The sequence below is a fragment of the Rhinolophus sinicus genome, chromosome 14 (genome assembly GCF_057876585.1).
Source record: "Rhinolophus sinicus isolate RSI-liver-muscle chromosome 14, RSI-T2T, whole genome shotgun sequence".
In the NCBI taxonomy this organism is placed as follows: Eukaryota; Metazoa; Chordata; class Mammalia; order Chiroptera; family Rhinolophidae; genus Rhinolophus; species Rhinolophus sinicus.
In genome coordinates this window covers 111,479,458-111,501,925 of record NC_142514.1, presented here as the reverse complement: position 1 = coordinate 111,501,925, position 22,468 = coordinate 111,479,458, and the positions used below count along the sequence as shown (strand labels likewise).

The 22,468-nt window shown below is 38.8% G+C and overlaps 1 protein-coding gene across 2 annotated transcripts in view; it reads left to right on the top strand.

Annotated features, from left to right (window-relative positions):
* The first annotated feature begins 59 nt into the window (after positions 1-59).
* The window catches only part of DDX10 (DEAD-box helicase 10), a 292,846-nt gene continuing 270,437 nt past the window's right edge, over positions 60-22,468 (top strand). For both annotated transcript variants that reach the window (XM_019714905.3, XM_019714904.3), the window contains exons 1-4: positions 60-361; positions 8,427-8,487; positions 17,135-17,265; positions 18,295-18,453. In XM_019714905.3, the coding sequence (XP_019570464.3) occupies positions 176-361; positions 8,427-8,487; positions 17,135-17,265; positions 18,295-18,453 (537 nt within the window). In that variant the 5' untranslated portion in view covers positions 60-175. The remainder of the gene's footprint in view (positions 362-8,426; positions 8,488-17,134; positions 17,266-18,294; positions 18,454-22,468) is intronic.

Below are 22,468 nucleotides of genomic sequence, written 5' to 3'. Positions count from 1 at the left end.
CCGTCACTGGCGCGTGCCCCGGGTTCAAAAGGTCGGGGGCGGGCTTCTGGTTTTGCGCACGCGCAGTAGTCCTTTTTACCCCACGCTGGTTCCGCGTCCTCTCGGAGCCGTTCCTCCGCCTGGCCTGAAGCGTCTCGTGTCTTGTGCTATCAGGGCTGACGCCGCCGCCGCCGCGATGGGCAAAACTACCGACTCTCCGGGTCCGGAATCCCGGCCGGATCCGGTGCGGAGCTTCAATCACTGGAAGAAGAAACACAGCTATAAGCAAAGCCAAAAGAAGCAGTTGAGGAAGCAGCTGAAGAAGCCGGAGTGGCAGGTCGAGCGTGAGGTTATCAGCCGCCTCATGCAGAACTATGAGAAGGTGAGGCCGGCGCTGGGGAGGGGGCGTAGGCCAGCGGCTGATACGCGAGGGTTGGCCGGCAGCTGCGTGTCACTGCGGCGATAGGCTGTAGGGGGAGGAGGCCGATCAGTCCACTGGGGACCTGGCCTGGGGAGTTTGCAGTCCTTCGGGCTAGGGAAGGGAAAGAGTTGAGAGGTGCCTCTGGGGGGCCCTGTTGAGGCCCTACAGGTGGTCAGCTGGGTGCCCCAACGCAGGCCTCTTGATCGTCCTGGCCGCTCTTCTGCTCACTATTCTTGATAAAATGATGGAAATGCAGTTGTACTTAAGGGTAGGGAGATTAATGTTGCAAGTTACAGTGATATACGTAATAATATAATAATAAGGGTAATAATGACACCTGCATTTTAAGTCACTCGCCATATGCTTTGCTTTAATTATTTGATTTGCTCCGCGATATGGATCTTATTCCCATTTTACAGATGAGAACATTGAGGCTCCTCTGAGAGGATAAAATATTAATACTTATCCTAAACTTTTCCACTTAGGTGGTGTGGAGTTGGAACCTAGGCCCATGTCTTTCTGATTCCAAAGCCTTTGCTTTTTACCATTATGCCAGGCTTGCATGCCTTACATTGTGCATCTTCCTTCCTGTGCCCATATCATTCTCTCTAATTGCTTCATGTCTCCATTCCAAGAGTTGGCATTGTTTCTGGTACCTACCATCCCACATTATAGCTGATGTTCCTAGATGAGTTTCCCTGTAGTTATCATTTTGACCTCTTGCCCTCTTTCCCCCTCAGGCTCCTTGGGGCTGTCAGCACTCCTCCTTCCCCTAGTGCCTACGTCTGTTGATCTTCACTCACCTCATCAGCTTCTCAGTGATTGTCCTCTTCTAGTGCAGTGTATTCAGGGATTTTACATGTAGGACATTTCTGGAATTAAAATCACCATGTGTTCTGCTGGTGTAGTTTTCCTCTAAACCCTTAGATCAACAATAAGTTTAGATAGAGCTTGCAGTTTGTTTTGGACTTCTGAGTTAAGGTGATCTAATCCTGGCTTTTGTTTACCAGATGAATGACATTGGGCAAGTTACTTACTGGGTCAGTTCCCTTTTTTTGTCTTTAAAAGACATGATAATGTCTACCTTACAAATGTTGTGGGGAGTTAATAAGAATGCATGTAAAGCGTTCCACATAATGCCTGACATGTAAATATTCCATATATGAGCTGCTATATATTGTTAGTATTACTACGGCTATATACACAGAACCTCAAAAATAGTAAAATAAATTACCGTTAGATTGCATTTTCAACCCTTCTTCAGAGACTAAACTTGTTATGGGGTATAGCTTCAGCCCTTGCTGCTTCTTACTCTATTCTCGTCCCTGGTGTAATCCCAAGGTTTATTCTTGTGGACCAATGATTCCTTCTGTTTGTATTCTACATAGAGCTCATCTGAATCCATATCCTTTTTTTCTGACTGTGCTGGATGTCTTTCATAGGATACCTTAAATGCCACAAGTCCAAAACTGAGCTCATTATCTTTCCTTTAAGTTCACAATCTTATGTATTAGTTCCTTATTGCCATTGTGACAAATTACCACAGACTCAGTGGCTTAAAACAACAGAAATTTATTCTCTCAACGGAAGTCAGAAGTCTGAAATCATTTTACTGGGCTGAAATCAAGGTGTCAGGAGGGCCACACTCCCTTTGGAGGCTGTAGGGAAAACCGTTTCTTGCCTCTTCCAGCTCCTGGTAGCCGCTTGGGTTCCTTGGCTTGTGGCCTCATCACTCCCATCTCTGTCTCCTTCTCCTTTTCTGTGTCAAATGTACTACTTTAAAAAACAAAACAAAACACTTCTGATCGCATTTAGGGCCCACCTAGATAATTGAGGATAATCTTCCCATCTCAAGATTATTAATCACATGTGCAAAGTCTCATTGCTATATAAAGTAATGTTCTGGGGGTTAAGATATGGACATATTTGGAGATTTTTATTTGGCCTTCCACATGCTAGCCTGCCATCTAAGCAGACTGCTGAGCTAGAAACCTAGGAGTAATCCTAGAGATTTCCCTCTTACCGCTCTTTTGTCTAGTCAGTCACACTGGTGATCTGTTCTGCTTCTTAAATTGCTCAAATGCTCCTCCATCCCCAGTACTGTGCCTTAGATCAAGCCCCATCATCTCTTGCCTGGATTACTACAGTAGCTATTGCTTATAATAGGGTTCAGCAACTCTTTTCTGTACAGGACCAGATAGTAAATGGTTTCAGCTTTGCAGATCAGAAGGGTGGAACTACTCAACTCTGGCATTGTAACACAAAAGCTACCAGGGAAATACTTAAACAGATGGATATACTAGTTGTGTTCTAGCAAAACTTCAGTTAATAAAACAGGTGGCTGATGGTATTTGGCCCTTACACTTTATCCCTCTCTAATCTATGCTCCATATTGCTGCTAGACTGATTCTTTCCAAGATAAAAATCCAGTCGCTTAATTCCTGATTAAAACCTTTCCTTGGTTCACAGTTACTTTCAGGAAAGTGGTCGAACACTTTAACATGTCAACATGCTCTAGTCCAGTAAAAGAGTAAGTTATTTGTGGTTTGGCAGACCTGGTTTAAATCTCACTCAGTTTGGGTATTGACTGGCTGCATTTCTTAATGATCCTGAGTTTTACTTTCTTCATTCAATAGAGATTATTAACCACCCAGAGTGTTGTAAGGCTCAATGAGATAAACCCAGCAGCCTATCATAGGCATACGTGGAAGAAAAACTTGTAGTTTTGTGAATTCTCCATGCTTCTTGATGCTTCTCATCCTGATCCTTGATGTTCCCATTGCAGTGAGCATCCCCATTCCTCCACCCTAGGGATACTGACTTGTCCTTCTCTTCCTACCCTCCCCTGCTGGAGTTACGGCTGCTATATATCTGTAGCATTTTGTATATACCTTTATTGTGGCATTTATCATCAGGCTGTGATGATTGGCTTCTTTACCTTCTTTGTTAACTCTCCTACTAGACCATAAGCCTCTGAAAGTCAGAGACCACTGATACACTCACCGTTGCTCTCCCCAGAGACTAGTTGCAAAGTGCTTGTCCTTGAGTAGGCTCTTAGTTGGTGTTTAGCTATGTGGTGTACCATAACCTATTCCAGATGGCTTTATTCTAGTCAATAACATTGGTCCCTTCTTTTTGGTCTCTTGTTTTAAATTACTAACATTTATCAAGCTTTTATACGTGTTGACTTGCCACATCTTCAACAGAGAACCCTATGAGATTGTTCCCATTATACAGGTGAGGAAACTTTTAAGGCACAGCAAGATTAAATAATTTGTGCAAGGTTGAACACCAAGTGAAAAAGCTAGTACATGAAAAGTTCTAACCCAGGTAGTCTATCTAGGTCTTACACAACAGCGCCAAAGCACTACGCTTTACTGCGTTGCAGTGCCCAGATGTTTAAATCTCAATCTTTTCACTAAGTTGAAAGAGCAGTTTTTCCCCCTTAGTATTGTGCTGTTTTATTTTTTTGAATCTTAGAAATATTTTCTTAAGACCTTGTCAAGAAATAAATGGAGTGTGAAATCAATTGTGAGGGCTAACACTAGAATACATCAAAGCAGATTTATTACTCTCTAGATAACTGAGGGGCAGACCCTCAGTGTATGGCTCCTCAGATTGTAGCAGTTGTGCATAAAACTTTCATTGTAGCACTACAGTACACACTTGGTGCTCAGTAGTCTCACTGGTGAAATACTGAGCAATTTGACAGGTGCTTGTTGAGGCCTAGGTAGAAATAGGTGGAAAAAAAAAATCCATGTTTGTGTCCCTAGGGAGGTGGGGTGGGCTTGATACATTTTGACAAATGTAATAATAAATACGTACAGTGCCATGGATGGTGTAATTAGGGGAAAAGGTTGAGTTATCTGGTACAGTGTTCTTTCTAGCCAGATGAATTAGAAAAACATTTTCTTCTGGGCATGCTATCCTTCTTTCTGGTGGTTGCAGCCTCAGGCCTGGCTTGTGCAGCCGAATGTGGGTTGGTTTTCGGCCCCGCACCTCAGCCTTACCAGATAGATGCCTTTATGTAGTGCACAAACTGTCCTGTGCTTTGTGGTAGCCATGAGTGGAACTAGTTCTTGAATGATGTGTTCTCCAGATAGAAAAGATTGGCAAGGACTTTGTAGATGGAGTGAGCAACATGAGGAAATACAAAAAGATGTAAAAATACATGGTGTTCTTTGAGGGGGTAGGTACACCTTAGAGAGTGGTATGTGTCCGGAACGGGGTTACGATGAGGTTGGAGGTGGACCGTGAATGGTTTAGGAGGCTATAGTAGGTAGAATAACGGTCTCAAGATGTTGAAATCCTAATGTCTAGAACCTATGAATAAGTTACGTGGCATGGGGTAATTAAGTTTGCTAATAAGCTGACCTTGAAATAGGGTCTTGGGGGTGGCCATTTAGCTCAGTTGGTTAGAGCATGATGCTGGTAGCACCAAGGTTGCTGGTTCGATCCCCGCATGGGCCACTGTGAGCTGCGCCCTCAAAAAAAAAAAAGAAGAGGGTGATTGATCTGGGTTATCTGGGCGGGCCTAATGTAATCAATCATCTAAGGGTCGTTAAATGAGGAGGTGAGGGAGGCAGAAGAGTCAGTGTCAGAGTGCTGTGAGGCGAAAGCGACTTGCTCATCCATTGCTGGCTGGCTTTGATGATGGAACGGGCCCATAAGCCAAGGAAGTGGGCAGCCTCTAGAAGCTCGAAAAAACAAGGAAATAGATTCTCTCCTAGTGTCACCAGTAAGAATGCAGCCCTGTCAACATCTTGATTTTGGGTGAGTTAGACCCATTTTGGACTTCTGACTTCCATAACTGTAAGTTAATACGTTTATGTTGGTTTAAGCCAATGTTTGTGGTAATTTGTTACAGCAACAGTAGGAAATTTATATATGGAGGCCATGCTCAGAAACTTTATCTGGAAAGAGTGGAAAGTCTCTGAGTGGACAGTCAGAGAACATATCCAGGCTATAGATGGTCTGGAGACCAAGAGACCACGTAGGAGACCATTTGTATAGTCTAGGTCTTGGGCCTCTGAGTGGCAGATGCCATGATGGAATTAAGTGAATAGAAGATTTATTGGAGGAAAATGTGAAGGTCAGGGAGAGGGAACAGAAATAGGGAGCGAAAGGAGAGAGGAAGGAAGGAGGAGCAGGTAGGAAGAGTCTTAGGCTGTAGCACAGTTCTAAGAACGCTTTAGCTGATGGGGTGTCTTCGAACCAAAGTTGCCCTTTAGAGGAATCCCCCACCCTGCTGGAATGGGCCTGTAGTCCTACTGCTGTTGTGTTCAGTCATTGGGAGCAGGCCAGGGAAGCATGGCGTTTTCAGGGATTGATCCAGGGGCTGACTGCTGGCATTGTCAGTCAGTTACACTCCCCACAGTGGGAGATCTGGGTGATGTATTTCTAAGGCCATCATGTAGGAGGTCGGTTCTGGAGGGGCTGATGGAAAGTTGGGGACTGAAGTATTGAGAGATACTGAATTATTTGTTTTAGTTCACCAACTGTTTTCACCGTTGATGAATGACTCAAACTCTGCATTTAGATTTTGATCGTAATCATCTGTGCTATATAAGCGCTCTGCATTCTAATCTGGATTTTTTTTGGTCATAATCAGAATTTTGTCTGGTATAATTTGAGGCAGATTACTTCTCTTGATTGCAATATATGGAGCATTCTAGGAGGTTTTCATACTTTTTTCTCCTGCTTTGGGATGTAAAAGTATTATTCACTTTTGTGAGAAAGAAGAGGTATCTTGAAGACATTGCAAGTTCGGTTCCAGACCACCGCACTAAAGTGAGTTGTAATTTTTTGCTGCTGGAGGGTCTTATCTTCAATTTCTTAAAAACACAGCATCTGTAATATGCAATAAAGTGACGTGCAATAAGATGATGTATGCCTCTCTGATAGGAGAGTGGTTAAGTGTTATCTGCCATGTTCTCCGCTCTGCCTCCTCCAGCTTTTCCACCACTGTTGGGTCTTTAACAGGTACTATCACTGAAACATCTGTTCCTTGATTCCAGAAGAATGGTACAGATTTTAGAGGGAGAGTGAAGGTTGGGAAGATAGGAATGATTTTTCTAAGAAAAGAAATGGATGAAGGGAAGGGGAAAAAGAGTGTTATCTTGTTTGTAGGAACAACAATCTTCTGTGGTTTCTAACTATTCTTTGGAATATAATTGAGAGTCTTCTGGAACAAGGTTGGTAAACTTTTTCTGTAAAGGGCCAGATAGTCAATGCAGGCATGCCTTGTTTTGTTGTACTTTGCTTTATTGCACTTCACAGGTGTTGCGTTTTTTACAAATTGAAGACAAGACCCTCTACTAGGAAAAAGATTATGACTAGCTTTTTGTAATACTTGCTTTATTGCTGTGTTCTGGAACTGAACCCTCAGTATCTTCAAGGTATGCCTATATTAGGCTTTGTCAGCCATACAGTCTCTGTCACAACTACATAGATAATATGTTAATGTCTCTCTGCTTCTGTCATAGCTATATCGACAATATGTAAATTAATGGTTGTAGCTGTGCTCCAGTAAAACTATAAAAATAGGCACCAAATTGGATTGGACCTGTGGGCCACAGTTTGCTGACCTCCGTTCCAGAGCATCAGTGGAATAAAAATTTCCTTTGGTTCTTTGGTGACTTCTTTCTAAGACTGTGGTGTATAGCTTTATATTATAATGGATGATAGAATGCTGGAACAGTTTTATTCTTCTAGATTCTTCCTCTAGGAGGTTAACTGACTTTAGAAAGATGTGCAGTATTTTATTTGAATAGCCCACTTTGTGTATACTTTGTCTCTGATGGTGATAAAAGAGTGTGTTGCCTGTCTAGCTACTTCTGTAAGTATTCCATTCATTAGCTGTGAAAATAGCTTTTTAGCTGACAATAGCACAAGTGCAAGGATGGACTGCACCTAATTTTAATATCCTGTTTGGGAGATTACCTTCCAAATGAGATAATTTTCTCCTTCTAGTGCTAGTGTACTACTGATTCTGCCTCCTTTGCAATGTTATTGGAATGATTTGTAGGAATTAAGGCAATGTTTTAATATTTGTGTTTTCAGCATTTGAGTCCAGTGAGTAACCCTGTCTGGACTACATTAAAAGTCCTGGGAAAGAAAATGTGTAGACTGTAAAATGAAATACAGGCTGTCATCCTTTACTGTCTGGAGTGTAATTTAAATAAATGAACTTTATGAATGCAACTTTCCCCTTTTGTGAATCATGAATAATTTGGCAGCCTATTCCCAGATCTGAATAGTAGGTTTTGCTCTTAGCATCTATAATAAAATAATTCTCCTGAGCAGCTGAAATGAAATTCAGGAAATTGGGTTGATGCTAATGAAGAACATCAATAATGCATATTTAGATAATATAAAGTTAGTGGACAAAGTATTACTTATTGTGGCTTCAGAGTGTGACAGAGACACTTCCCCTGGTTGTTATTAAATAATACTCCTCCTTCAGTATACTCCCCAATGTGTAGCCGTCAGGTTGGATTTCACATGCCACTGATTTATGGTTAGAACTTTGAGATTTTGTGCTAACAAGATATATTTCTCCAATTAACTCCAATCTTGTCTCCAACGTGTGTAAGTAAAACTATTCTTATTGTGGTCTGTGGTTTGTAATCATGTTTCCCTTTATTTCTTAAACTGATACGAAGAATGGGCTGAAAGTAAATTTTCTTCCAAAATTGACATGGTGATGACATACTGTGTTAACATTTTAGAAGTGAAGAATGTTCAAGGTAGTAAGTAGTGTGCATTGAATGAAAGAAGGTTTTTTTTTTTTAACCAGTTGAAATGGTTACAAACTTGTATTTTTGATAACAGCTTTCTCAAGACATACTTCCTTTCAGAAGGAATGATGGTTTTCAATTGGAAGTGATGATTGAATTCAATCCTGCAATACCAAAGGAGAGCTAGGCAGCACAATAGAGGAAAAAAAATGTTTCTGTTGTAAAACAAGTCAGTTATATAGCATGTTATTTTGTCTTATCTGACATAGTCCCCTTTTTCTTTTCAGATAAATGTAAATGAAATTACAAGATTTTCAGATTTCCCCTTGTCTAAAAAAACATTGAAAGGTAGGTAAATGTTGGATTTCTTGATGTTTTTTTATAAGTAGAAAGATTTACAAACAGTTTAACCTGAAAAATCTTAGTTTGGCAAGTACTTTTGATACCATAAAAACCTACAATAAGAAATAATTAAGCAGCATGGTGGTATGAGAGGACCTCCAGGTGTCTCCCTTAGAAGTTACAACAAGTTGGATGGCTATAATTCATCAGGATTCTCTGCTCAATACATAAACACATCTGAGAGATCTGTGCGTTGAGACATCTGAAGGTGGGCGTATGGAAGTGAACAGGTGAGATGGGATGTGGGTAAGAACAGAGACAGAAGCCACATGCATTCTGAGGCTCCCTGCCACCCCAGCGCAGATTCGATATCAGTGAAAGGTCAGAATGCAACCTGCACAGGGCAAACCGGAAGGACAGAGACAGCAATCGGGCTTGGGTGACTGGCACCCATTGAAGCTGGGCCCAGCTTTAGAGCAGAGAAGTGATGCAGAGGATCGCAGACCACCATCACCAGACAAAGGATTCTGCAGACGTGGGAACCTGCTCACCCCATCCCCCTGTGGCCCACCTGGAAGTAAAATCCTTACTTGGCAGATCACAAAAGGGCTGGAAAACTCTTTCCAGCCTAAGTGGTCTGTATTTATTGTGGCTAAACCCTCTAGACAGAACAGAGCTGAGAATGTGTGAATCTGCTTCTCCCCACCTCTCCCCCCCATGGTGGTGCAGCCCGGTAGAGGCAGCTGGGTCAGCTCATATAGAGTGGCTGTGCCTGTGACTTCTGGCTACAGGAAGGTGGCGCTAGGAACACAAAGGCCAGAAGACCCATAGCCTGCCACTTCTAATTCTTGTCAGTGGCGCCACAAGACTGAGGCAACTGGGTTGGAAAGCGGTCGCCCACCTCCTGGGGAATAAGGGGCATTTTCTGCTGCCGAGGTGACACCACTCTATAGAGACACTGGAAGCCCCAGCAGTACATGTAAGAGAAAATAAAAATTTGTGCTTCAGTACCACTTACTGGAAAACAAAAGAAAGACCTCTACTTAGCAATCTGTTAAACTGGGAAGTGTCAAATATTTAAAAAAGAAAATAGATTTCATTTCCACAAATGCCCAGGCAGAGAAATAGTCCCTCAAGCACAATGAATAACCAAGGTGACAAGGGAATTCAGAAAGAACATGAAAAATCTCTAGAACATACACTTGAAGACATAGAAGGCTGTGATTTAAATGACAGAGAATTCAAGTTTATAGCTCTGAAAAAATTCAGTGAGATACAAGAAAACTCAGAAAAGCAATCCAACAAGCTCAGAAATAAAATTAACAAATAAAAGGAGTACTTTACCAAAGAGATTGAAACTATAAAAAAGAACCAAACAAATTCTGGAGCTGAAGAACTCAATAAATGAGATGAAAATGAACTAGCAAGTTTAGGAAACAGAGCAGACCTGATTGGGGTAAGAATTAGTGATAGTGAAAATAGAAATCTAGAACTGACTCAGGTGGAATATGGGAGAGAATCAAGAGAAAGAAAAAAAAAGAAAGAACTCTATGAGAACTATCTGACTCCATTAGAAAGAGCAATATAAGAATAATGGGCATAGCAGAAGAGGGAGAAGAGAACAGAATCCAAAAAAGCCTTCTTCAAGGCACATTATGTTTAAAACTGTCAAAATGTAAAGAGAAAGAAAGAATTCTCAAGGAAACTAGGGAAAAGAAGATGGTAACTTATAAAGGAAACACCATTAGATTATCATCAGATTTTTCAGCAGAAACCCTACAAGTTAGAAGAGTGGAATCAAATATTCAAATTATTGAAAGAGAAATCACCAGCCAAGAATAATATATATCACAAAATTACTCTTTAGGTATTAAGGAGAAATAAAGACTTCCAGACATACAGAAGCTGAGGGAATTTACCACCACAGGACATGCATTACAAGAAATGCTGAAAGGTGCTCTTCTACCTGAAACAAAAAGACAAAAAGATACAAAAATGTAAGGTGACTAATAGAAGCAGGAAATTGCAGTCTTTGTTCAGAATAGAGTATTAAACACTGAAATGTAGTATAAAGGTTAAAGGGGGTAAAAGCATTTGGAAAAAGGCAGTAGCTATTACAACATTTCCATGTACACAGCATAAAAAGGAATAATTTGTGATGAAAAACATAGAAGGGGAGAAGGGATAGGACTGAACTTGCATAGGTGAATGGAGGTAAGATGCAATTAGAAGGAAAAGGACTGCTTTTATATATGAAACTTTCTTTTGCATAAACCTAATGGTAACAGGAGAAAATATAATTGAGACACATAACATAAAGAAAAGAGAAGACGGAAATAAAAAAATATCACAGAATACCACCAACTTAAATAACAGACAGAAACACAAGGCAAAAGAAACAATGGCAACACAGTTACCAGAAAACAAAAGATAAAATGACTATAGGACATCCTCATATATCAATAATCACCCTAAATATAAATGGACTGAACTCACTAATTAAAAGGCACAGAGTAGTGGGATGGATCAAAAAACAAAACCAAACTGTATGCTGCCTTTGGGAGACACACCTCAGCTGCAAAGATGAACACAGACTCAAAATGAAGGGGTGGAAAATGATACTCTAAGCAAATGGCATCCAGAGAAAAGTGGGTGTAGTCGTACTTATATCAGACAAAATAGATTTAAAGATAAAAAAGGTAACGAGATAAAGATGGTCATTTTATAATGATAAAAGGGACAATATATCTAGAAGACATAATACTTATTAATTAAGCACGCAGCCTGGGAGCACCAAAATATATAAAGCAACTGCTAACAACTAAAGGGAGAAACTGACAAAAATACAATTATAATAGGGAGTGTAAGTATCCCATTGACAGAAATGAATAGAGCATCCAAACAGAAAATCAATAAGGAAATACTGGACTTACGTGACACATTAGACCAAATGGACATAATTGATATTTACAGAGCTTTTCATCTTGGAACACCAGAATATACATTCTTCTCTAGTGCACATGGAACATTATCAAGGATAGACCATGTGTTGGGACACAAAACTAGCTCAACAAATGTAAGATTGAACTTATACCAAGCATATTCTCTGACCACAGTGCTTTGAAATTGTAAATCAACAGAAGAATGAAAGCTGGAAAACTGACAAGTATATGGAGATTAAATAACATGCAACTAAACAAGGACTGAGTCATAGGAGAAATAAGAAATCAAGAGATACATAGAGACAAATGAGAATGACAATATGGCATATCAAAATTTTGGGGATGCAGCAAAAGTGGTAATAAGAAGGGCGTTTACCCACAATGAGATACCACCTCACCCCAGTCAAAATGGCTATCATCAATAAGTCAACAAACAACAAGTGCTGGCGTGGATGTGGAGAAAAGGGAACGCTTGTGCACTGTTGGTGGGAATGCAGATTGGTGCAGCCACTATGGAAAACAGTATGGAGGTATCTCAAAAATCTGGAAATGGAACTACTTATGATCCAGCAATCCCACTCCTAGGTATCTATCTGGAGCAATCCAAAACTCCAATTCAAAAATCTTTATGCACTCCTATGTTTATTGCAGCACTATACAGAATAGCCAAGACATTGAAACAACCGAAATGCCCATCAGTAGATGACCAGATTAAGAAACTGTGGTACATTTATACAATGGAGTATTACGCAGCCATAAAGAAGAAAGAAATCTTACCATTTGCAACAACATGGATGGACCTAGAGAACATTGTGTTAAGTGAAATAAGTCAGACAGAGAAAGACAAATACCATATGATCTCACTTATATGCGGAATCTAAAGAAAAGAATAAGTGAATGAACTAATCAGAAACAGTTTTGGAGACATAGAGGAAAAACTGAGGGTTGCTAGATGGGCGGGGGGGTGGGGATAAGGGGGGAGGTGGGGGGTTTAGAAAATAGTTGGTAACCACAAGATGGCCATGGGGTTTTGAAAATTAATTTGGGGAACGTAATCAGTAATGTAAAGATTTTGTAGGGTATCTGATGGACACGTGTCCCATTTGGGAGACCACCTCAGGGATGATGTAGATGCCTGATCTCTGCACTGTACACCTGAAGCTGAACAATAATGAATGCCAACTATAATTTTATATATGTACGTGTGTGTGTGTGTATATATATATATATGTATATGTATATATATGTATGTATGTATGTATATGGTTACAGGAAGCAGAGTACAGCATTAGGAATAGACACAGTGGAAATGTAATGGCTCTGTGCGATGTCAGAGGGATAGTGGGTGGGGGGAGGGGGGTTCACACTGTGTGAGGGATATAAATGATAAATGTCTAAGTACTGCTTTGTCTTGTGCACCTGAAACTAATAAAATTAAAAAAAAAGCATGAAAAAAAAATCTCACAAGCAAAACTCAGTGGTGCCCAAGCACTGCAACAACTTGGACTCTGGTCAGTAATGGACTCTCAGGAGAGACGGTCAAGAGGGACAAGGACCTTTTGGCATGTGGCCAAAATGTTCCCTGGTCAGGAATTGAAGGGCAAGTTCTGAGTATTGTGTGAGCTCTGTTGGATCTCCAAAAATTAGAGGCAACAGAATTGAGCCTTGTCCAAATTTTTTTAGAATGTATAGTAGACAGTCATCAGGTTACCTGAGGATCATGGGGAAAGGATTTTTAATACAGAAGTAGGGTTGTTGTTTTTTTTTATACTAGGTTATTTGTTAAAGTGATTGCCTGTAAAATGTTGTCTAAACATAACTTATGACTTTGCAGCTAGATCTTACTGAGCATGTCTTTGTAGTCACTTGTGTAGACTCTCTGTGGTTTTCTGTTTGGGTATCATTAGTTAAGTACAGTCATTGCTTGTAAAGTTTGCAGAACTCTCCAATTTTTTCTGAAGTCATACTTCTAATGCCCTTTTTTATTTCTATAAATATATTAAAATATTTATTTTTCTTTTCCAATTAAAATAAAAAAAGAAAAGAAGGGCTTTTACAACATTATAGGCCTACATTGAGAAACAAGAAAAATCTCAAACAACCTAACATTTCACCTTAAAGAACTAGGAAAAGAACAATTGAAGCCCCAAGTTAGTAGAAGGAAAGAAATAATAAAAATTAGAACGGGATTAAATGAAATGGAGAACAAAAAGACAATAGGAAAAAATTAATGCAACAAAGAGCAGGTTCTTTGAAAAGATTAATAAAATTGACAAATCTCTGGCTAGACTCACTAAGGAGAAAAGACTCAAAATCAGAAATGAAAGAGAAGTTACAGTGGACACTACAGAAATATGAAGAAGACTGTGCAAGAATACTATGAACGGCTATATACACTACCAAATTTAATAACCTAGAAGAAATGGACAAGTTCTTAGAAATATGCAACCTTCCTAGACTGAATCATGAAGAACTGGAAAATTTAAATAGACCAATCAGCAATGAGGAAATAGAACCAGTCATCAAAAACCTTCCCAAAAGTAAGTCCAAGACCAGATGGCTTCACTAGTGAATTCTGCCAAACAGTCAAAGAAGACTTAATACCTATCTTCAAAAAACTGAAAAAGAGGCAATGCTTCTTAACTCATTTGATGAAGTCAACAATACCGTGATACTGAAACCTGGCAAGGACAACATAGAGAATTAGAGACCAATATCTCTGAATATAGATGCAGAAGTTCTAAAGAAAATACTAGCAAATCGAATACAACAATACATTAAAAAGTTAATATATCATGATCAAGTGGGGTTCATTCCAGGGGCACAAGGATGGGTGGCTCAGTATATGCAAATTGATCAGTGTAATGCACCATATTAACAAAATAAAGGATAAAAATCATATTGATAGATGCAGAAAAGCATTTGACAAGATACATTAATTTATGATGAAAACAATCAATAAAATGGGTTTAGAGGGAAAGTACCTAAGCATAATAAAGGTCATATACAACAGACCCTCAGCTAATACCATACTCAGTGGGGAAAAACTGAAAGCGTTTCCTCTAAGATCGGGGCAAGACAAAAATAATCACCCTCACTAGTGTTATTCAACATAGGAGTGGAAGTCCTAGCCATAACAGTCAGACAAGAGAAAGAAATAAAAGGCATCCAGATTAGGAATAAAGAAGTCAAATTGTCACTTTTTGCAAATGACATGATTCTTTACATAGAAAACCCTTAAGACTCTACTAGAAAACTATTAGAAACCATATATACAGTAAAGCTGTAGGACACGAAGTGTACAAAAATCCACTGCATTCCTATATACTAACAATAAAATATCAGAAAAAGAAATGGAAAAAAAAGTTTCCATTTGCAGTTGCAACAAAAAGAATAAAATACCTAGGAATAAAGTTAAAGGATGTGAAGGACCTATACATTAAAAACTACAAGATATTGTTGAAAGAAATTGAAGAAAACACAAAGAAATAGGAAGATATTCCATGTTCATGTATGGGAAGAATCAGCATGGTTAAAATGGGCATATTACCTAAAGCGACATACAGATTTAATGCATTGACTATCAAATGGAACCACGAAAGATCTTGAATAGCCAAAGCAATTCTGGAAAAAAAAAAAAAATAAAGCCTCTGACTTCAAATTATAGTACAAAACTACAGTAATCAAAACAATATGGTAATGGCAGAAAAACAGACACACATACCAATGGAATAGGATTGGGAGGCCAGAAATAACCCGCATGTACACGGGCAACTAATTTTCGACAAAGGAGCCAAAAATATACAATGGAAAAAGAAAACTTCTTCAATAAACAGTGTTGGGAAAATTGGACAGCCACATGTAAAAAATGAAAGTAGACTACTATTTGACACCATACACAAAAATTAACTCAATACAGATCAAAGGCCTAAATGTAAAACCTGAAACAATACATAAAGAAAACAGGTACTAAACTCTTGGACCTTGGTCTCAGAGAACATTTTGTGAACTTGATCCCAAAGGCAAGGGAAGTAAAAGCAAAAAAAAAAAAAAAAAAAAAAAAAGTATGGAGCTACATCAAACTAAAAAGCTTCTGCGCAGCAAAAGAAACCATTAACAAAACAAAAAGGCACCCAACTGAATGGGAGAAGATATTTGTAAACAATACTGAAATACCTCTGAAAAGAGGCTAATTTCCAAAACATAAAGAACTCATATTCACAACCAAAAAACAAACAACCCTATTTAAAAACGAGCAGAGAACTTGACCACTTTTCCCAAGAAGACATACAAGTGGCCAACAGATACATGAAAAGATGCTCAGCTTCACTATCAGGGAAATGCAAATCAAAATCACCATGAGCTAGAACCTCACACCTGTTGGAATGGCTGTCATCAACAAGGCAAGTAATAACAGGTGTTGGAGAGGCTATGGAGAAAAAGGAACCCTTGTACACTACCGATGGCAATGTAAATTGGTACAGCCACTTTGGAAAACAGTATGGATATTCGTCAAAAAATTAAAAACAGAACTTATGACCAGCAGTCCCTCTTCTGGATATTTACTGAAAAGTTTGAAAATATTATTGATAAGAATATATGTACCCCTATGTTCATTGCAGCATTATACATGATAGACAAGACAATGGGAACAACCTAAGAGTCCTTCAGTGGGTGATCGAATAAAGAAGATGTACATATACACAATGGAATACTACTTAGCCACAAGAAAAGATGAAATACTGTCATTTACAACAACATGGATGGATCTTGAGAGTATCATGCTAAGTGAAGTAAGTCAGACAGAAAAGGACAAGAACCATGTGATTTCACTCATGTGGGATATAAAATAGCAACAAACAAAACAAACTCATAGATACAGACAACAGAAGGGTGGTTACCATGGGGGAAGGGAGATGGAGGAGGATGAAGAGGGTCAAGGGGGCCAAGTTTATGGTGATGGAGGGAGACTAGCCTTTGGGTGGTGAGCACACAATGCAATGTACAGATGATGTATTATAGAATTGCACACTTGAAACTTATATAATGTTACTAATCAATGTCACCGTAATAAACTTAAAAAAACCAAAAAACAATTCATTTAAGTTTTACCAGTTTGTCATTCTTATCCTTTCTAGACTAGTTAAAGAACAGTAGTGAAAAAACAAGCTGTTAGGGCCTCTGAACATTTAAAATGAAACTTAATTATGTTAAAATAAGCAAGAGAGCAAACAAAAGCATGACACCTTTTGTATTGGTTTGCGAGCACCACCAGAACAAAATACCACAAACTAGGTGTCTTAAACAACAGAAATTTATTTTCTCACAGTTTTGGGGCCTGAAGGTCCAAAGATCAAGATGCTGGCAGGGTTGTTCCTTCTGATAGTCATAATGGCTTACAGATGGCCTCTTCTTGGCTTATAGATGGCTGCCCTGTTGGTGCCTCTTCCCAGGATTTTCTTTCTGTGCACTCACATTTGTATGTCTGAATTTTCCCTTACCAGGACACCTGTCAGATGGGATTAGGGTCCACCCTAATGGGCTCATTTTAACTTAATCACCTCTTCAAAGGCTCTGTATCCGAATACAGTCACGTTCTAAGGTACTGGGGGGTTAGTGCCTCATCGTATGGAGCAGCGCACAGTTCAGCCCATAACACTGTTCTGTAGGAGTTTTCTAAAGTGTCATTCTCCTCCCTTTCACACTTGCAGGTTTGCAGGAAGCCCAGTACCGTTTGGTAACCGAGATACAGAAGCAGACCATTGGCTTGGCTTTGCAAGGTAAAGATGTTCTTGGAGCTGCCAAAACTGGATCTGGCAAGACTTTGGCTTTCCTTGTTCCAGTAAGTATTTTATTCATATTGGGTCTGATTCTCTGTTTCATGATTTTAAAACATTCTGTGCCTAGATAGAAATAAATACTTAAGTGAAGAGTTGTGTTGTGTTTGATTTCCCTGGCTAGAATGCAAGCTTTGTCAGACAGGTGCCACATCTCTCTTGTTCTTCACCTTATTCCACAGGTCGTAGCACAGCACCTTGTCCATGGTGAGCAGTCAGTAATTTATTGAATGAGTGATTGTGCCTTGACAAGCCATTACATTTCTAAAGGGTGGCAAGTCAGAATGGTTCTGCTCTGCTCTAACACCGGGGGCAAAGCTCTTTCTGTGCTTACTCTTGCAAACCTGTCAATGACATTTATACTTGCCACTCGTTTTTGGATAAAGCTGAAATATGCTCACTTTAAGAAGATTGGTCACTTGTTGAGAATTTTCCAGGACATTGATATCTGTCAATAGAGGCTCTTAGGAATTCACTTATATTTCAGTTGTACAGTTGGTATCATAATTTAATTCCTACAAAATAATTGGCTCAGAAAAATCACATTTTGAGTTTTTGTTCTAAGTTTTATAAAATCATTTTTCTCTTAAATCCTATTCTTTTTATAATGGTGTCACTTCACAACTAGAAAATTGTTAGTGTATAACTACAGCAGCTACACAGATGAGTTTATTTTTAATGTGGTTTCTGTTCAGAGAGTGATAACATATGTTTATGAAATCTGTTTTAACAGTCTGTGGACTGCACATACCTTTCACTGATTGCCAGTCTCCTCACGGTGTGTCTCTGGCAACAGCTGAGCTGCTATGGAGCGTCTTTTCCCTTCCCTCTATGACTTGGGAGAGAATGCTTCTGGTGGATGGAAGAAAGAGAAAAAACAAAACAATTTCTTTCTGATTGGATAAAACTTGTGACTAGTATGCCATCTGCTTGGCTGGTGCCTCTGATCTGGAGGGGCAAGGTTGACTCAGGAATCAAAAAGGTGACTTCTCTAAGGACTTACTGAACACGAACTTGCTGTCTTTTTTTTTGAGGTGCTAGAAGCCTTATATCGTCTGCAGTGGACCTCAACAGATGGGCTGGGAGTACTGATTATATCACCTACAAGAGAGCTGGCCTACCAGACTTTTGAGGTTCTCCGAAAAGTAGGGAAGAACCACGACTTTTCAGCTGGTCTCATCATTGGTGGAAAGGTTTGTCCTTGTCTTTCTTTCTTTTCTATAACTTATGTCGGAGGAGTGTGGCAGCTGACCGGGAAGAGATGGCGATTTCATCCAAAAGACAGGCTGGCCCCCTAGACGGGGTGGTAGCAACCTGTCATCTAGAGTCTGGTTGTCAGTTTCTTGGATCCAGAAAGTCCATTTTGTCAGGGTATCTGAATTGATCAGGTTCTGAGACTAATTTACTCTAACCAACTTGTAAATCTATTTGTTAATATACATTGGGAAAAGTACCATTTCAGTATATGGACTAGTTCCTTTTAATAAGGTATCTAACAGACTGAATAATTCAGAACATTGCTGGGTCAGTAGCAGAAGAAAGGAAGATAGTCTTTTTAAAAATTTGTTTTTTTAATTAACTTTATTGGGTGACATTGGTTAATAAAATTATACAGGCTTTGGTTAATAAGTGTACATTTTTGTAATGTATCATCTATGAGGTAGATCAAACAATACAGTAAAATGATGTTTAAAAAAATTCATTACAGTAAAAGACACATTGCTATTAATTCCCCTCAAAATACTCCCCTTCTCTTTGAACACACTTACTATCCCATCGTTCTTGCCACTTTCTGAAGCAGTTCTGGAAGTCCTCTTTCGTGAATGTCTTTAGTTGTGCTATTGTGGCTGCCTTCATGGCCTGAATGATTTTGACTTTGGGGAAGAGCCAGAAGTCACACGGTGCCAGATCCAGTGAATAAGATGGATGGGGTCACACCATAATGTTTTATTTGACAGAAATTGTTGTATACCAGAAGCGATGTGTGACATGGAGCATTGTCATGATGGAGGATGATTTCTGGTACACTTTAATACACACCTTCTCTCAACTATAGCTCACACTTGACTGCCTGCACTGAACAAATTGAAACTTCTCACACACTGTTACTTAGGTTCAGCGCGCCGCTTCCCGTATTGAAGATCCCTGCCATTGCATTGAATGGCACTCGGCAGCAGCATTCACTGTATTTTTGGATCCCAACGGAAAGACTCCATGTCACACATCACTTGTGGTATGGCAATTTATGTCAAATAAAAACATTACGGTGTGTCCTCATCCACCTTATTCACCAGATCTGGCACTGTGCAACTTCTGGCTCTTCCTCAAACTCAGAATGATTCAGGACATCGAGGCAGCCATGACAACACAAATAAAGACACTCACGAAAGAGGACTTCCAGAACTGCTTCAGAAAGTGGCAAGAACGATGGGATAAGTATGTTCAAAGTGAGGGGGAGTATTTGGAGGGAGATTAATGGCAATGTGCTTTTTACTGTAATAATTTTTCTTTAAACATTCACCGCAATTTTTGTCCACACCTTGCATATATTACATTGTGTTAACCACTCAGAGTCAGTTCTCCTTCCATCACCATATACAGAGGGTGCCAAAAAAATGTATACACATTTTAAAAAGGAAAAAACTATTAAAATTGTAATAATCAGTATATACCCATAACAAAGATGAATACAAGTCACGTTTGACTTCTGCAATTACAAGAGGTGCTCAAAGTGGTTATCATCAGGGTCCAGTCACTTCTGATTACGGCAAATTACTGCTTGAGCAATGTTGACCAAAGTGTCCACTTGTATACATTTTTTGGCACCCCCTGGTATTTGACCCCCATTTCCCTTTTCTACCAACTTCCCCCCGTTACCCTCTGGTAACCACTAAACTGTTGTCTGTATCTATGAGTTTCTGTTTCTTTGTCTTATTCCTTTGTTGCTTTCAGTTTTATATCCCACAAATGAGTGAAGTCATATGGTTCTTGACTTTTTCTGTCTGACTTACTTCACTTAGCATGATAGTCTCAAGATCCATCCATGTTGTCACAAATGACAGTATTTCATCTTTTCTTAATGGCTGAGTAATATTCCATTGTGTATATGTATCACATCTTCTTTATCCAATCGTCTATTGAAGGACACTTTGGTTGTTTCCATGTCTTGACCACTGTGAATAATCCTGCAATGATCATAGGGATATATATATCTTTACAGATAAATGTTTTCAGATTTTTTGGGTAGCTACCCAGGAAAGGGATTGCTGGATCATATGGTAACTCTATTCTTAATTTTCTGAGGAACTTCCATACTGTTTTCCACAGTGGCTGCACCAATTTACATTCCCACCAGTACTGTATGAAGGTTCCTTTTTCTCCATAGTCTCTCCGACACTAGTTATTACTTGTCTTGTTGATTATAGCCATTCCAACAGGTGTGAGGTGATACCTCATTGTGTCATTGTGGTTTTGATTTGCATTTTCCTAATAGCTAGTGACGTTGAGCATTTTTTCATTAATCTGTTGACCATTTTTATGTCTTCCTGGGAGAAATGTCTGTTCAGGTCCTCTGCCCATTTTTTAAATTGTATTTGTTTTTTTGTTGTTGAGTTGTATGAGTTTTTTTTATATATTTTGGATATTGGCCCCTTATTGGAGGCATTGTTTGCAAATACCTTCTCCCATTTGGTTGTTTACCTCTTTGGTTTGTTTATGCTTTCTTTTGCTGTTCAGAAGCTTTTTAGTTTGATACAGCCCAATTCATTTATTTTTGCTTTTACTTCCCTTACCTTTGAGGTCAAGTTCATAAAATGTTCTCTGAGACCAAGGTCCATAAGTTTAGTACCTGTGCTTTTTTCTATGCAATTTATTGTTTCAGGTCTTACGTTTAGGTCTTTGATTCATTTTTAGTCAATTTTGGTACGTGGTGACAGAAGCAGTCTAATTTCATTCTTTTGTATGTGGCTTTCCAATTTTTCCAATACCATTTATTGGAGAGGCTTTCTTTTCTCCATTGTATGTTTTTGGCTCCTTTGTTGAAAATTAATTTGCCCATATATATGTTTGGGTTTGTTTCTGGGTTCTCAATTCTATTCCATTCGTTTGTGTGTGTGTTTTTCTGCCAGTACCATGCTGTTTTGATTATTGTCACTTTATAGTACAAATGGAAGTCAAGGAATGTGATAGCTCCAGTATTGTTCTTTTTTCTTAGGATTGCTTTGGCTATTTGGGGTCTTTTGAGGTTCCATACAAATCTGATGATTTTTTGTTCTATTTCTTTAAAAAATGCCATTGGAATTTTGATGGGGATTGCATTAAATCTGTATATTGCTTTGGGTAATATGGCCATTTTAACTATGCTGATTCTTCCAGTCCATGAACATGGAATGTCTTTCCATTTCTTTGTGTCTTCTTCAATTTCTTTTAAAAATATCTTGTAGTTTTCAGTATATAAGTCTTTTACATTCTTGGTTAAGTTTATTCCTAGGTATTTTATTCTTTTTCCTATTCAATTGCAAAAGGAATTGTTTTTTCTTTTTTTGAAATTTCATTGTCAGTATATAGAAACGCAATGGATTTTTGTACGCTGATTTTGTATCCTGCAACTTTACTATATTTGTTTATTGTTTCTAAATTTTTTTGGTGGAGTCTTTATGGTTTTCTGTATAAAGAATCCTGTCATCTGCAAAAAATGACACTTTTTCATTCCCAATTTGGATGCCTTTTATTTCTTTTTCTTACCTGATTGCTCTGGTTAGGACTTCCAGTACTGTGTTCAATCACAGTGGTTATAGGGAGCATCCTTGTCTTGTTCCTGATTTTAGAGGAAAAGCTTTCAGTTTTTCCCTGCTAAGTATGATATTAGCTAAGGGTTTGTCGCATACGGCCTTTATTATGTTGAGGTACTTTCCTCCTATACTCATTTTATTGTTTTAATCATAAACGGATGTTATATTTTGTCAAATGCTTTTTTTGTATTTATTGATTTAATCATATGATTTTTATCTTTTGTTTATGTGATATATCACATTGATTGATTTGCATGTGTTGAACCATCCTTGTGCTCCAGGGATGAACCCCACTTGGTCATGATGTATAATCTTTTTAATGTATTGTTGTATTCAGTTTGCTAGTATTTTCCTTAGGATTTTGGTGTCTATATTCATCATACATATTGGTCTGTTTTTTTTGTGTTATCCTTATTAT